This window comes from Hyla sarda, chromosome 1 (assembly GCF_029499605.1).
Source record: "Hyla sarda isolate aHylSar1 chromosome 1, aHylSar1.hap1, whole genome shotgun sequence".
Lineage (NCBI taxonomy): Eukaryota > Metazoa > Chordata > Amphibia > Anura > Hylidae > Hyla > Hyla sarda.
The window spans coordinates 362,768,602-362,785,557 of NC_079189.1; the positions used below are offsets into that span (position 1 = coordinate 362,768,602).

The 16,956-nt window shown below is 39.0% G+C and overlaps 2 protein-coding genes across 9 annotated transcripts in view; one reads left to right on the top strand and one right to left on the bottom strand.

Annotated features, from left to right (window-relative positions):
- The window catches only part of DOCK8 (dedicator of cytokinesis 8), a 238,314-nt gene that overhangs the window by 73,584 nt on the left and 147,774 nt on the right, over window positions 1-16,956 (bottom strand). The window lies entirely within an intron of this gene.
- On the top strand, window positions 8,838-16,912 carry LOC130274539 (angiopoietin-related protein 3-like). The gene is made up of 4 exons (XM_056522983.1): window positions 8,838-9,468; window positions 9,776-9,886; window positions 12,851-12,945; window positions 13,159-16,912. The coding sequence occupies exons 1-3, from the start codon at window positions 8,929-8,931 to the stop codon at window positions 12,911-12,913; spliced, it is 714 nt and encodes a 237-aa protein (XP_056378958.1). The 5' UTR covers window positions 8,838-8,928; the 3' UTR covers window positions 12,914-12,945; window positions 13,159-16,912.

Here is a 16,956-nt window from a genome sequence, read left to right on the forward strand (position 1 = left end):
TCTTCTGTCTTGCCGATTTTAAACTCTGCCTGCCTTGAGTGTTTGTATCTCTGCTTTAGGGTGTGTTCACATATGTGCATTTTCTGCAGCTGATTTGCTTCAGCAGATTTTGCTGTCCATTGAAGTCAATGGGCACAAAAATCTGCAGCAGCAGATCTGCAGCAAAAATATGCACATGTGCATGCACCCTTATCCTGGTTTTGATTCTAGTCAGCCTGAATTTGCCCTTTCTGCCTCTTTGTGTTCCCTGGTTTGTTCCTTGGTTAACCCATTGTGTTCTGCAATCACGAGTAGGGCTCCCAATGGCCAGAGTAGTCATGTCAGAGCATGACGAGCGACTCTATGGGAGATTTACTAAAACCTCTATAGAGGAAAAGTGGTGCAGCTACCCATAATAAGCTTCTTTCATTTTTTAAAAGGCCTTTAAAAAATGAAAGTAGCAATCTGATTGGTTGCTATGAGCACCACTCTTCCTCTATAGGTGTTAATAAGTCTCCCTCTATGAGTCCCAGGGCTGCTGCCACGGCTACCTGAAATGCTGCCCAGCATCAGCTGAGGAGGAGAAGACAATGCTGGAGCCTAAACAGGTGGTATACTTTCAAGCTCTGTTGTCACTACTCCTGCGGTATAGAGACGGCTAGATACATTTCAGAATTATCCTAGCTTTTTCTTAAAGGGGTTATCCACCATAAGGCGATTTTAGTACGTAACTGCCAGACAGTAATGGACATGCTTAGAAAGGATCTGCACTTATATTTAGGCTAAATGGCTATGTTGTGAGATTACCATAACACTGTGGCTAGCTTTTTGTGAACTGGTATTTCCTGTTTGACTTTTCTTTTTTTGATTACAAATCCCCCAATTTCATTTTCCTCCCTCCCACACATCAGCCACCCCACCCATTGAAACAAAAGACCTGTGGTTTTCAATCAGGGTGCCTACAGCTGTTTCAGATTGATCTCTCTCCCACCAAGCGATTCCTCCACCCATTGAAGCAGACAGGCTCCCTGTCATCAGCTGACTAGTGAGTCAGGTCTCGGACGCATTGCAAGCTGGGAAAAATCTGAGACAACAGTAATTTTGTATGCTGTTAAAAATAAATAACATAAAATAAATAAAAATAAATAATATTATGAACTACACTAACTTTACAGCCCCTGTAGCATAGTCAAATAAAAAAAAATCCTGGAATACCCCTTAAGGTATAGGTGATAAATGTGTGATCACTGGGGGGTCTGACCACCAGGGTACCCACTATCCCCATCAGTTCCATAGAGGCAGTCACGTAACTACACTATACCATTCCATTCACACTGGAGAGTCTGGGACCTTGTGATTGTGGGGGTCCTGGCAGCTGGACCTTCAGCGATCACATGATTTCCCCCATCCTGTAGAAAGGTGATAAAGGTTGTTAGTAACATATCCGCTTTAGCACAGAAAAAAATGATCTCAAGGAGAAGCTAAGAAAGCTCTGTAATGCATAGAGCAAAGTGGCAAACTATATCCTGAAGGATACTGGAAACAGCAGGTGAAAAAAAGACTATTGCATCTGCATATTTTCTAAATAAAAAGATACGGCAATTAACAATTACTGTGTTCCAGCATCTCCTAGAAGACACTGTACAGCCACAATAGACCTACACACTGAAGAGGTCTGAAGAGTCTATGGTATATTTTATATCAGCCATATCACTCACATTCCTACTGTCTCGGGTGTCTAGAGAGATAGGGTTGTTTTGCTAGTTTATCTAAAATGTTAGAAACTGCATGGTCAACCATTATCAGGATTTAGAATAATCAAATACAATTGCTATAATGATTATTTCTATTTCAGTATAATTATAGAAAACTAACCTAACCATCACAGATAACCAAAAGGAATATCCTCTTGCAGGTTGCATCTGCTCCAACAAAGGAGTGGGCACGCATGGGCAAGGTTGTCTTTACATGACTTACTGTTTTGTTAAAAAGTTTTTTAAACCTTAAGCCAATATTACCCCATGACTGGGAATTGTGGGCAGAATAAGGCAACCATCCTTACCCCTCCGCTAGATTCCATGCTGCTGTCACTGCACACTCAGCATGGGATGGTACATGCAATGAGTGGCCTCAGCAGTCACATGCAATGTCAAGAGCACGTCCTTTGCTGTCTTCTCTCATCAACACTCCAAACCTCTCTTAGCAAGGTCATAATGACATCTCTTACTCATGGGTTCCTAGGAAAGTAAGCTTGGCAACCCACTGCACAGTGTTTCTGTAAGCACTTCATCACACAAAACCATTCTGGCTTACAGTTTACCAACATTTATCCAATGAACAGGTCTCAAGCCTATGAAATCTCACAAGTTAACCACAGGTCAACTAGACTCCACACAAAGACTATCTGCACGTAGTCCCTTTGTGCCACAACACAGCTCATACATCCATCAGGACCAGGTTTTATCTGGGCCCACAAAGATGCTAGGACCTCCCTCTGTTAACAGTCCGCTACCAGGCCATGGTGCTGCCACTGAGTGCCATAGCTTTGGACCAATAGAAAATATGAAATGTGTTTCTACATGGAAAGTCATGTCAATTTCTTTTTTTTTTTTACTTTATATTTCTACAGATCGGAATAAATAAATATTATTCAGATAAGTTTTAAAGGGTTATCCCTTATCCTGTTTTTTACATAAACGTAAATTTTTACCACCAGGCTGTGTGAGAACATAAAAAAGCCTATACTTACTTCCTTTGCTTACCCATAGCCTCCGTTATCATGCTGCCTGGTTTTCGGTGAACTTTTTGTCCCAAAGCAAAGTTCACCATAGACAAGACACCATTATAATGAGACTGCAGGGGTATAGTTGAGAATAGACTTTGAGGTGAGTATAGACTTTTGTTTTGTTTTCACACTGCCTTAAAAAGTTGCTTCCTTTTTTGTATTTTAGAATAACTTTAAGTAGCCATACACGTAAGAGAGCTGTCGGATAAACAACGACGGTCTTTTCTAAACTGCCCATACATATGAAACGCTTGCTCATGTCTGTTCAAATAATTTAGCATTCAAATCCACATGCATCATCCTTATTGCAGATGTTAGAAGAGAGAGTCTGAAGCCCACCAAAGCCATTAGATGGCTGTCCCCCCTGACCAGTATCTAATATGTATGGCTTTAAAGTAGACCTCTCAGCAGTTTTTAAGGGTATAAAATAAGAGCATGGCTGTATGGAGCCTTTGTCCAGAATTTGTACATATGTCTCATTAGTTACTGGACCCATCCAGCGCTGAGATATCAGAGTTTAAAAAGATACGCAGATTAGACCGAGAAGAATACCCAATAAACTCCAAAGCCTAATCTACATATGTTTTTAAAGTTTGTTAACTGTGAAAATGCAATCTTACTTTGCCTTTCTGAGCAGGTGATTACTATATGTGCTAAGGTGCACAAGGAAGACAAGAGTATAGATGAACAAGGGAGGTCTAAGCAAAGCAGTGTGAGGCTATTATAGTAGGCTTAGGTTAAGCCTAAGATAATATATAAGGCTTAAGGTTTTAGAAAATGATATATTTCTTTTTATAGGCACCATTTAATATGTTGTAGTTTTCAAAACAAATCTAATTTATTATATTTTTAGGACAAAATCTATTACTATGTTGTGATAAGCCTTTTATTTTCATCAAGTTGCAGAGTAACATAAGAAATAGACTAATGTATCACCCTTGTCCAGTATTTAGGCCATGTTAATTTGCGCATTAGAATGCCGCACCGACATTCCACAGCAGCAGATTCCCAGTGAATTCTGCTGAACTGTGCACACTGTGGAATTTTCGCAGCAGATGTATCTGCAGAAAGATAAGACATGTATATTCTTTATGCAGAGTCTGCACAGAAATGCATTGCCGTCTGTGAGATGGCGCATTTCTGAGCGGTCCTAGCCCGACCGGTTCCTTAAGCGCTCCGCTGCTGGGGGAATGTCTGAACAGAGACATAGAGTGTTTTTTTTTTTTTTACAATGTACCCAGGCTGCCTGCATAAACCAAAGAAACCATTCTTGCTTCCCCATAACCTGTTAGTGTTGCAATGTCTTGTGCCGCAGTGGTGTCTTACCTAAGTCACTGATTGGTTGAGCAGCATTGTGACATGTTGACCCCTGACCAAGTGGTGCAGCAAAGCAGATACCAGGCCCCACAATAAATAATGCGACTTTTTGCCGGAGCACACCTATACGGGGAAGGTCTTTTTAAGATCTTGCACACTTCCACTATACTTATTGGGAGGAAGCTGAGAGGTGGGAAATTGTTTCAGGTGGACCCCAACTTTTCATTATGACAAATGGTGCCGAACAGTACTGACTAAGAAAGGTTCTGTTTCTGGTGCAACCTAATGTTATCTTCCATACTGCCAAGTTCTATTAATGCTTCACATTCCTGGTGCCAATAGGAAAGGATACATACAGTGGTGCTATAAAGTTTGCAAACCCTTCAGAATTTTCTATATTTCTGCATAAATTTGACCTACAACTACATTAGATTAGTCCCGCACATTGGCTTGGAGGAATGTTTGCCCATTTACCGGTACAAAACAGCTTCAACTCTGTCATGTTGGTGAGTTTACTCTGATAAACTGCTCGCTTCAGATCCTTTCAAATTCCTATTGGATGAAGTTCAGGACTTTGACTTGACCATTCCAAAAATTTTACTTTATTCTTCCTTAAAGGGGTACTCCGGTGGAAAACTTTTTTATTTTTTAATCAACTGGTGCCAGAAAGTTAAACAGAAAGTTAAACAGATTTGTAAATGACTTCTATAAAAAAAATCTTAATCCTTCCAGTACTTATTAGCTGCTGAATACTACAGAGAAAATTATTTTCTTTTTGGAACACAGAGCTCTCTGCTGAATCACGAGCACAGTCCTCTCTGCTGACATCTCTGTCCATTTTAAGAACTGTCCAGAGTAGGAGAAAATCCTCATAGCAAACATATGCTGCTCTGGACAGTTCCTAAAATTGACAGAGATGTCAGCAGAGAGCACTGTGCTCGTGATGTCAGCAGAGAGCTCTGTGTTCCAAAAAGAAAAGTATTTCCTCTGTAGTATTCAGCAGCTAATAAGTACTGGAAGGATTAAGATTTTTTAATATATGTAATTTACAAATCTGTTTAACTTTCTGGCACCAGTTGATTTAAAAAAAAGTTTTCCACCGGAGTACCCCTTTAAGCATTCTTTAATAGAATCACTTGTGTAAGTATGGTTATCTTGCTGCATCACCAAGTTCTCTTGAGATTCAGCTTTAAGAAAGAAGTAATTAAATTTTACTTGAGAATTTGCCGATATCAGAATTCATTGTTTTATGAGTCATGGCAAGCCATCTTGGCCCAGATGCAGCCAAACAGACCAAAAAAATGATACTATCATCACTTTTTTTCCAGATGCTATAAGGTATTTATGCTGGAATGCTGTGTTTTTATTTCTCTACACCTAACACCTCTCATTTAAACCAAAGATCTATATCTGTCCACAAAACATAGCTTTAATACCCTTCTGGCTCATCCAAGTGATCTTCAGCAAAAAAGCAGATGGGCAGCAATGTTCTTTTTAAAGAGCAGCAGCTTTTTCCTTGTGATACAAGGTTGTATTCAGTGCCCTTCTGATAGTGGACTCCTGAAAATCAACATTAGTTAATGTGAGAAAGGCCATCAGTTACTTAGAGGTTATCTTGAGTCGTTTGTGACTTCTATTATATGCCTTGCTCTTCGAGTGATCTTTGTTAGTTGACCACTCCTGTGAAATATAATAATGGTTTTGCATTTCTCTATTTGTACACAATCTGTTAGGCTGTGGATTGGCGGAGTCCAAATTTCTTAGGGTGCATTTACATCACGATTTTGCTATACGGTTGCTATATAGGGTTTTCTGTTTGAAAAACGGACAGAACCGTATACATTGACTAAAAAACGTACGCAACAGGATGTATATGTGTTGTGTAAGCTTTTGTACTTGTGCGATTTGGTGCATTTTGTTTCTGTGCACAAAACCGTGGTCAACCACAGTTTTGTGCAAAGTTCTGTACTGTTTCTTAGACTTTACTGCACAGGCACCCTGGTACTACAATGCAGCACAGCGGTGCTACTACTACTCCCATCGTGGAACAGGTCCTGTTCCATGATGGGAGTAGTAGTACCCCCAGCTCTGCGTGCAGCCGTGGTGACTCTGCGGGAGCGGTTCTATTACTACTCCCATCATGGAATAGAGTCTGTTTCATGTAGGGAGTAGTAGTACAGGGGCTGAGGAACCGATTGCACCAGGCCTCACTCCTGAGACCAGCTGCGATACTAACTTATAAACCAGGGAAGCAGGGAGCATGCCACACTGCTACGCTGCCCAGCTTGAGGCGGGGAATATTAATTCACGGTACTGTAACTTCATATTCCCCGCCAGAAACCCTGATTGGCCAATTGGTGCTGACCAATAAGGGATCCCAGCAAAGAATATGAAGTTAAGTACAGAGATTTCATAACTCTCTCCGGGGAGTCAGCCACCTGGAGAGTGGAGCGGCGCGGCATGCCGCCCACTTCCCTGGTTCATAAGTTAGGTTGGCAGTGGGTAATTCCCTTAGCCCCTGTACTACTACTCCCAACATAGAACAGACTCTTTAATAACACAACAAGAAAGAATCCTACCTGACACCAATTCACGTATATGGCTCTCATGGTACATAGTGTCTAACAAGATCCTATTTTAAAAAGGAAAAACTCAACCATAAATGTAACATACAAAAGAAACAGAGTTCGCACTACACCGCTTACATAAAAAAATATATTGAAAAAACAAAATTGATAAAATATGAACAGCTTTCTCAAAATCTGGATAATGTGAGGGCCTCAGATAATAGGCCGAGCAACCAAACAGAGGAGCAAAAAAAGTCATTATAAAATACCTGGGAGCACCGATCTTATTGCCATAGCATTAATCCATATCTAGTGATGGGGATAAACAAATGCAACTATGATTTTCGCCTAGTGGATATAGTTATCATATCAGTGAAAAGTATAGCTCTGGTAACCCCCTTATTACAACTCAATAAAGTTCAAAAAGCTACTTAGATTGAATAAAGTGCATGACATAAATACATGAAGGTGCCTTAGTGCTTACCCACTGGTGCTGCTCTGTACCCAAATGCCATTTCGACCTTTCTCAAGCATAGTTGCACTTGTTTATTCTCATCACTAGATATGGATTAATGCTATGACAATAAGATAGGTGCTCCCAGTTATTTTATAATGACTTTTTTGCTCCTCTGTTTGGTTGCTCTGCCTATTATCTGAGGCCCTCACATTATCCAGATTTTGAGAAAGTTGTTCATATTTTATCAATTTTGATTTTTCAATAAAGTAATATATTTTTTTAATATAAATCGGTGTAGTGCGAACTCTGTTCTATGTAACACACAAAAGAAAGACTCTGTTCCATGATGGGAGTAGTAGTACCTGCGCTCCTGCAGACACCCACAGACGGGGGATGTTCAGGAGCCGTTCCCTCGGCCCTGCGGTACTACTATTCCATGATGGAAGTAGTAGTAGTAGTACTGCATCGTCGAGTGGCGGGGCTCTTGCTTATCCCCCCGGCTGCGGGAGTCCCAACCTTTATAAAAACTGTATACTTTTTTTAATAAATACGATTTTAACTTACAGTTTTGCAAAACCGGATGTTAAAATCGTGTTGTGAATGTAGCCTTAGAGGTGGTTTTGTAACCTTTTTCAGCCTGATGAGCATCAACAACTCTTCTTAGGAGGTCCTCAGAAATCTCTCATCCCATGATGCACTTTCGCAATTGTATGTTGTGAAAAGACTTCTAGATCTCTGTTTTTTAAATAAAATAAGCTGACCATTCACACCTGACTGTCATCCCAGTAACTGAAAAATTTCTGACTCCAATGTAACTTTTAAATGATATGATAAACTTAAGTGTGTATGTGTATGTGTGCACATTAAGGTTTTTATTTACAATTATTAAATACAAAGCCAAACAACTGATCATAAACAGAGGAAACACTTAAAGGGGTATTCCAGGCAAAACCTTTTTTTTATATATCAACTGGCTCCGGAAAGTTAAACAGATTTGTAAATTACTTCTATTAAAAAATCTTAATCCTTCCAATAGTTATTAGCTTCTGAAGTTTTCTGTCTAACTGCTCAATGAGGATGTCACTTCCCGGGAGCTGTGCATGATGGGAGAATATCCCCATAGGAGCTGGGCATGAGTCATCAGAAAGCAGTTAGACAGAAAACAGCAACTCAACTTCAGAAGCTAATAACTATTGGAAGGATTAAGATTTTTTAATAGAAGTAATTTACAAATCTGTTTAACTTTCCGGAGCCAGTTGATATATAAAAAAAGGTTTTTGCCTGGAATACCCCTTTAAGTAAAGACTGGAGATGTCTCCTGTTTTCAAATATATTCCTAGGTTTGTATTTAATAATTGCAATTAAAAACTTGAACTTGTGAACATGCCCTAAAGGCTGACATACTTCTGTCACTCACAGATATGTGATATTGGATCATTTTCCTCAGGTTACTTGAAATCTACTCAGTTAAATAGATGGATGGATAAATAAACAATAGAAAGTTACAAAGATTGAGAAAAAAAATTGAATGCTCAGACTGAAATTTCCATGACTGTAGGATTCCTTAAAATTAAAATATCTAACTAACAAAAGCAAACAACTAATCTACTCTGAAAAGGAAAGAGTTACTACTTTTCTCCTTCTCATTTCTTACAATACAACATGGTACTTTCATTCTTACTGAAGTGTCACGGTGACAGATGGTTTTTTACTTTACAGTCGGGACAGCTGCCAACAGCAAGCAAAGAGTTAACCTGTGGAATTTACAGAACACTGATTCTGCCTGTCTTGCTGTCTGTGGCTCATAGAATAAGATCTCCTGCATGAGAAGAAGAAGGACCAGACCGATAACACACGTTTCTTCTTTTCAAGTCTATAGTTCGCAAATGTACACAATGAGGGGCACCGGCAAACTCTTTTTGTTTTACTTATTGTGTTATCTAGCTCCACCAATTCAGGGTGCTCGTGCAGAATTGAATTTATACCCTCAAGATGAAATCAGACTACTCTCGGAAGGTCTTCTCCAGATTGGGTCGGGATTAAAAAGGGAATTTAACCATACAAAACATCAAATAAAAAGCATTTTCCAGCAATTAAATCACTTCAATGCATCTTTGGCAAAACTCTCCGGACAAGTAAATCAAGCGACTAAACTTGGAGTAGAACTGGACCAAAAAACAAGAAACTTTGAAGATCATGCTAAGCTTTATGAGATGCTTGCTGAGATTTCAGAAGAACTAACCAAGCTGAAGGAAGAGGAAGCCACTCTGGACAACAAGATCAAGCCTTTAGAAAGTAAGATCCAATCTGTCCTGGACAAAAGGAATGAGAGGGAACCTATTCTTAATACATCTGATATTCTGGTAGGTATCTTCAAGTACTTGTCAATTATCAAGGTAGTATAGTAACTTTTAACTAAGACAGGTGAATACTTGCACAATACCAGTTAGTCTTCAAATAGTTAAAAAGACCGGCATATGTTTATGATTATTCTAATATATTGTATGTATGTTACACACACAAACGAATTCATCATACCAAGCACCAATTCCTGTGACTTGTTTGCAAACTTAAGGTAAATGAATATTGGTCTTGGTAAAGAAGTCTTGCCCAGACAACAAAAGAAAAATTGCCACCTGCAAAAATGACCGCTAGTTTTCCTTTCCGCAGGCATCTATCGAAAGGCAAAACATGCAAATTATCTCCCTTCAAGCAATAGTGGACAGTCACCAAGACAAAATCAATTCCCAGGAAGCTAAAATTCAAAGATTGCAAAAGAAGGTAATTGTGAAATTGAAACGTAAAAGCCTTTGTTTGTATATTTACTGGTAATAAAGATGAAACTTTTTGCGGAATCTTACAGCGCAGGGTTATATTTAGATGACTACTGGAAAGAATGCTATGTTGTTTTATAATTGTCTGTTATCTTTTATACATGTAAATATTTATGTTAAACAGAAGTTCATGAGGTTCTCAAAAGGTCTATGAATGGAGTTATGAAGACATTGGTGGTGGGTGTATGAATTTGAAAATATTAACCCTGTTTGTGAAATGTATCATTTTTTTCATGTAGTCATATCATAACACCATCAATTGTAGATATGTTTTAATCAAACTAATAGATGTACCTTAGGGGATATGCCAGTTGGGAATAAACAAAAGTGTTTTTCTGCCAATGAAGTGATAAAAACAGTGACCCGTATGTGACCTGATCTCCTCGGCTCAGCGCTATCAGCCCTTCTCAGATGCTTATCGCTGTTAGAGCTTAGGGTTTAGGATTAGGGGTTAAAACTATGATTAGTGGTTAGGATTAGGGGTCAAAACTATGATTAGTGGTTAGGATTAGGAGGAAGGGGTAGGAATTAGGTTTATGGTTAGGATAAGGGGTAAGGGTTGGGATTAGGATTAGGGGTTAGGATTAAAGGGGGTAAGGGTTGGGATTAGGATTAGGGGTTAGGATTAAAGTTAAGGGTTAGGATTAAGGTTAAAAATTAGGATTAGGGGTAGGGGTTAGGATAAGTGTTAGGGAAGCAGAAAAGTGTGTCCCTGTACAGAGGGTTGCATTTCGCTACAGGGAGACAGTTTTCTTCATTAAACCGGTTCCTAGGGCACAGTCAACATGCTTATAAAGTAAGCACCTCAGCCTGTTCATCTCAGAAAGCCCACTCCTATCATCATCATTGTCTACATAGGTCGGTCATTCTGTTATGGTGATCTGGAGTCTGTAAAAGGGGGGGGGGGGGTTAGGTCTAAAGTCTGTCATTTTAGGGAGTCTGTATAAACAAGGGGGGACTGATATGGGATCTGTCAGGGAGACTGGTCTGGGGTCTGTATAAATGGAGAAGTGGCCTGTGGTCTATGGGGGGGAAATCTTTCATTTGCTCAGTTTCTTGTGCTATGCGTTTGTTGCTAAAGTTATTGATAGACTGGTTTTCCCAGTGTGTAGTATATCATTAGTTGGATGCCTCATCTATTTCATGGCCAAAGCCCCAACAGTACATAAACCGTATAATATACTGTCCCTATGATATATGCTTGAAAATAAGCCAACCCCTGTGTGGCGTCAGATGAAAAACTTGAAAAGTTGCATTTAATAAATTCAGCACATAATACAGACCCTGTCAAAAAGTGAAAATCAGCCTCAGTCACCTACATCTCTAAAAAGTTGCACATCTTTGTGCAATTTGCGGGCTGCTCAAATTTTTTTGGGCAATTCAAAGCAAAATACAGAGGGTATATCATTGATACATTCCCACTATATCTTTACTTAGAAGGTATGATGTGTGGTATGCACTTTGTTTCTTATTCCCCTCTTCTGAGCAGAAGCCTTACAGGCCTATTCCCCTCTGAAGAAGTTAACCCCTATCCGAAGATGAGCGTGGTGGTCCGATCACTGGGAACCCCACTGATCCAATGAACAGTGGGCCAAATTATCCAGGTAATGAATAGTGTGCATTGTATGTGCACAGCCAGCACTCCATTTATTCTCTATGGGGCTGTCAAACATTGCTGAGTATAGCGCTCAGATATGTTTGGCGGGACCCAGAGAATGAATGGAGGTGATAACTTCTTCAGATGTGAAAACCCCTTTCACACAATACTGGATTCATCACACAACAGTCAACAATAACACCCCAATGGACCCCTTTAACTTAGAATGAGGCCCACTGGGCTACTAGCATGGTGTCTGTTGCTTGGCCAGAAAGAAATTCACTGCACTATTCTTCTCAACAAATCTGTGACTGTTAGCATAACTCTATTTTTCTTGACATTTATGTCTGATCGCTTCCTTAAGGGCACACAGTTGGAACTTCTTGTTACTAGGCAATTCTTGTCTTAAAGGGAATCTGTCACCTCTATATCCTGTACAGAGCTGCAGACATGGACAGATGAGACAAATACTTGCCTCATAACCGATAGCTGTTTGCAAAGTTCTAAAATCATTGCTTTCATTCTAAATAGAATGAAAGAGAAGGTGTGCAGCATGCACACTTTCTCCCTTCAACACCCTCCTTGCCCTGCATGATTGATGTATAAGACTCAGTGCTGGAAGCCAAACCCTGTACATCAAAAGGGCAGGGAGGGGTAGGGGACAGAGGAGGCATGCATGCTGCAACTCAGCCCAGGCTCTATGACTTCCGAGCTTATAAGCAAAAGATGATTTTATAACTTTGCAAATTTTATAAATTTACTTTTAACCCTACTTAGGATTAGTGCACCTGATGGTTTTATTGGCATATGTAATTTAGGTTAGCATAAACACTTAAAGAGTCAGGACATATTTTCTTCTTATTACCTGTCAATGAGACAGGATGCTCAGCTTTTACAATTGTTCCCATTCATCTCTCTGAAGACTGGGTGCACAAACCACATTCCGCAACAAACCCCCATGTTCTTGGTGTTGGTGGTGGAACTGCTAGATCACAAAAATGAGATATGTCCATGAAGGCTAAGGTCAGGCTACAACCGCATGTTTATGGTGACTGTCAAATACCCTTGGATGCTATCTCTTGGGGAAAAATCAATTCAACAAAAAATTGGATTATTCCTGTCTGCTTTCTCAGATTCCTTTGATATAAATAATTTGGAGGAGTCTTGGTGAACTTTATGTTCCTTTTCCTACAGTAATACCTTTTAGGTAATACGCAAAAAAAAGGAAATATTGAGCAAGGCAGTGAAGAAACAACTGTCAACATCAAAAGTCCAAGAGCTGTTTACTAAGTGTTGTTTAACATTTTCACACAGGCCAACTCAAGAAGCACAAAGTCCAAAAAGAGACGCAATCTTGGTGAAAATAGTAAAGTTTGAGTGAAATCTTTCAGATGGATGTCTCTGCTACAGTAAGTGCTCTTCAAAAATAAATGTTGCTGCTATTGTCCTTACCCTAAATGAGTAATTTACTTAAAGTAGGTAATTTTATGTATAGGTTACAAGTCATAGCACTTTTCCCAGCACTTTATCTATACTCATATGGCATGGTCAGTTAAATCTATGATCTGCACATAATCAGTACTAATACAGGAATGAATTCCTACTTTTTCTTCTTGTTACAGCTCAGAACTACATTGACATGAGGAGGAAGCACTGCCCCCCTGTTAGTCACACTGCTACAGGCCTAATGTCATGAAGAATTGAACTATAATTTATTTCTCTAGAACTTCCTTTGAAATAACAAAGCTGCCCAATTCCGGTGCTGTATTATAGCTAGATGTCCCATCAGCATTGTCTTCTCTGCATGCTTTATTTTTCCTCAGTACTGGAATGCATTAGACCGTGAATTACTGGTGACTCTTCTAATCTGGGAAAAGCACATTCTGATCATCAGTGTCAGGATGCATGACTCAATACTGCTCCAACTAGTAGCTGCGAGGTTGGTAAAAAAAAATCGGAACAAAATTGCACTGAAAAAAAATCAGTTGAAACTGAGCTTGTTGCAAACTGTTTGTTTTCGGAGTAATAGATGTGTTAACCATATGGCATCCAAATGCCTTCCTTTTAAGTTCCTGATTATAGCTTCTTAACTACAAGGGGCACTACCAAAACCAGATACTGATGCAGCCTTTCAGGTTGATCAGCAGTAGAAAGTAGATCCATCATGAGAAATCCCATAAAATTACATTAAGCAAAATGGCATAAGAAGGTCTGCTGACCATATAAAGTACTTATTGACAACAAGAAGTATGTTTGTTGTGCACAATGACATCTATCCTGGAGGACAGCTGGATGAATAGAAATATTGCAGGATCTCCCTGCAGCAGGTGCTCAAGATAGGTCTCCGGTGCATGGTATTAAAAAGTAAAATGGAACTGGATAATTTACTAATGGTATATGATAAAGAAAATAACATTTATTTTCATTGGGAAGTGCCTGTGCAGCAAATAGTTAATGCTGGTGGGTTGGCAGTATAACAATAATGCATTCAACAGGTTTTATGGGGGCTTAAAGAATGGTGCTCTGCTCTGTGATATCCATATACCCTAAAAGTCATATGGCCAAGATTGTTTAGTTAGAACAACTTAGAATAACTAAAGATTGTTATCGTAAAGCTCTTTGAAAAAATACCCCTTCACTCCTGAGAAAAATAACATACAATTTGGTATACATAACACAAAACAAATAGTGTAGGTAAAAGGTAAAAGTACCATTTAAAAGAAAAAGAAAAAACAAACTTAGGCTCTGCTCCCATTTTATGGAAAGCTAAATAGAGGTAGAACACAGACTGAAAATACAGACAAGCATATTGCACCCTTATCTACCTTGAAACCCCTCCCAAAGACCACTTCTTTGAGAAGACCATCACCTATCTGGACCAGATTTTCTGTGACTGATGTCCAATTACACTAACAGTACTTGCCATTTTCTTTGAGAAGACCCCATAGAAGACCAATTTAAATCAATTTGGGGTGGTCGTCTCAAAGAGGTTCCACAGTATTTTAGATAAGATAAAACAAATTGCTTTATATTTAACTTCCGCTATAAAGATTTTACATGTCATCAACCATATAATCATTGAGATGACATATAAAGAAGGAAATCTGTCAAAACAGCAAATGTATTATTAGAATTATACTCTACGTGACCAAATTTAAACACAGTTATCTGAATTATACAGAGATATATCTGATGAAATAATACCACAGCCTCCATAAATAATTATTTCTTTTGCCAAAAAAATGCAGACCATTTTTGCCGTGTAATCCCTCACTTAGTGATATGAATCACCAAAACTCATATAAGACAATAAAGGTGAGAGTTAACCTATACATATTTATTGTACAACATAGAAAGTTAACATATAGTGTGGTATGCATCTATTACTTGCTCTTATGTCACTGGTTTTTGGTCCAGTGAATGTAATCCTTTACTAAAATTTCATCAGAAATCCGCTTTAAGCACCAAACAAATCGTGTGTGGATGTGGAATAACAGTGCAGCTGCCAAGTAGGGCGAAGTTCAGAGAGCTGAATGCACTTTTCATCTTCCTCCTCAATACATTCAGTTCTCATTCAGCAGATCACTGCCGTGCAGACAAAGCACAGTATCAAGAAACAATAAACAATACTAAAAAGGGAGACTTTTGGTATACATAGATTAATTGCTATCCAGCCAGGAAATATTTACTGTATTGTGACCTCAGTCTGGGGAACAGATTTTATATCTTCCTCTGTTCCTTGTAAAGGATATATTTAAATATAATTATACTACTCTGGCTAAAGGTAACCGAATGAGTTCTGCATCTCCTAATATTCTGAGACTATGTTCACACGATGGAATTTCCATTCGGAATTCCAGGTGGAATTCCCCATTGGTATAGCAGAATTACTGCTCCAGAAACATCGGACGTGGAAATTCAAATTCTGGTGTCCGCAGAAAGAATAGACATGTCTATGAGATGGCGCATTTCTGAGCAGTCCTAGTGCCAGCATGTTCTGCCGGCGCTCCGCTGTCAGGGGAATATTCGCATGGAGATTTTCCCATGTTGTTAACATAGCCTAACAGTGCTCTGCTTATAAAGCTACCAGTTCTATTAAAAGGGGTTGCCCAAAGAGCTGGAGCGGCAAATATTCTTAATTCATAAAAAACATACTCACATCTTCAATCTCCATGCTCTGATGGTTCTCCATCTTTGTTTACAGGCTGCTAATCATGACAAACTGAGCTGACATGTGACCCCTGCAGCCAATCAGACACCTCAGGGGTCATGCGTTGTGTGTACATGTTTCCATCTACTGACAGTATGCAGCGATCTTGTATAACATTTCAATATTCCAAGAATAAGCTTTATTTACAAACAAGTAGGAAAAAGCTTTTTGTCTTTATGTAAACTATACTAGGGGCATAGGGGCAATTCATAAAGATGTACAATTCATACAATCTGCTGAAATCTTTTTGCCCTTTTACACCATGGGCACAATTAAAAAAGTGGGGACGGCCTGGCATAAAAGGTGTCATGGCCTTACCCTGCAACTAAGTTATCACGGTATATGCCAGGGAGCTGGCATATAATGTGATGGAAATCAACTTAAAGGGGTTATCCAGGAATAGAAAACCAGAGCTAATTTCTTTCAAAAACAGCTCAGCGTCTTTCCCCAGGTTGGGTGTGGTATTACAACTTGGCTCCATTCACTTTAATGGAACTAAGCTTCAAAACCACAACCAACCTGGACACAGACGGGGAGCGGTTTTTGAAAAAAATTAGCTGTTTTTCTATTCCTGGATAACCCCTTTAAGCTGTTGTAGATTTCTGCACACAGCGGGCAGGACAGGCACAGCAAGGTTTTATTCATTGGCAAAAAGCCATTTACCTAGCAAGGGACCATGAGAAGAACATGTAACCCCTATGCAGATGTTGCCACAATCAGATTTTAATGCATAGTGCCAGTGGTAAGCCACCAACAGTGTTCAAAATATTTTTTTACATGAAGTAGGGCATTAAATAGCACAAAACTATTTACATAAAAAATAACTTCTGTAGAGTGCTAAACACCTATACAATTTACAACCTAAATGTGCTGACTACAAAACAGTATTTCATCTCTCCCTTTAGGACATAAATTTGTCATATGTGCTCTAACAAGTCTAACACATCTGAAAGCTCTGAGACTTGGGACATTCTACATGATTCTTCTGTCAAGTTGTCTATTAAATGTCATGTATCTGTAACACTATCTTTTATTTATGCTATTGTGTCAAATACATCTCACTTCTTTGTTACTGTACGCTATTGTTTTTTTATTTGTTAGCATTTTTTATATGAAAAATTTCTCCTTTTTCCTTTTGTGCCTATATTGATTTCAATAAAGACATACAAAACTAATGGCCTGTCTCGGAAGAGTTTCAGTGAACAGGATT

Bases quoted from the DNA above. Each gene is read 5' to 3' on its own strand.
- LOC130274539 (XM_056522983.1), top strand. From the start codon at position 8,929: ATGAGAAGAAGAAGGACCAGACCGATAACACACGTTTCTTCTTTTCAA. The intron at 9,469-9,775 runs GTAGGTATCTTC...TCCTTTCCGCAG, and splicing joins TTAATACATCTGATATTCTG to GCATCTATCGAAAGGCAAAA. The intron at 9,887-12,850 runs GTAATTGTGAAA...ATTTTCACACAG, and splicing joins TTCAAAGATTGCAAAAGAAG to GCCAACTCAAGAAGCACAAA.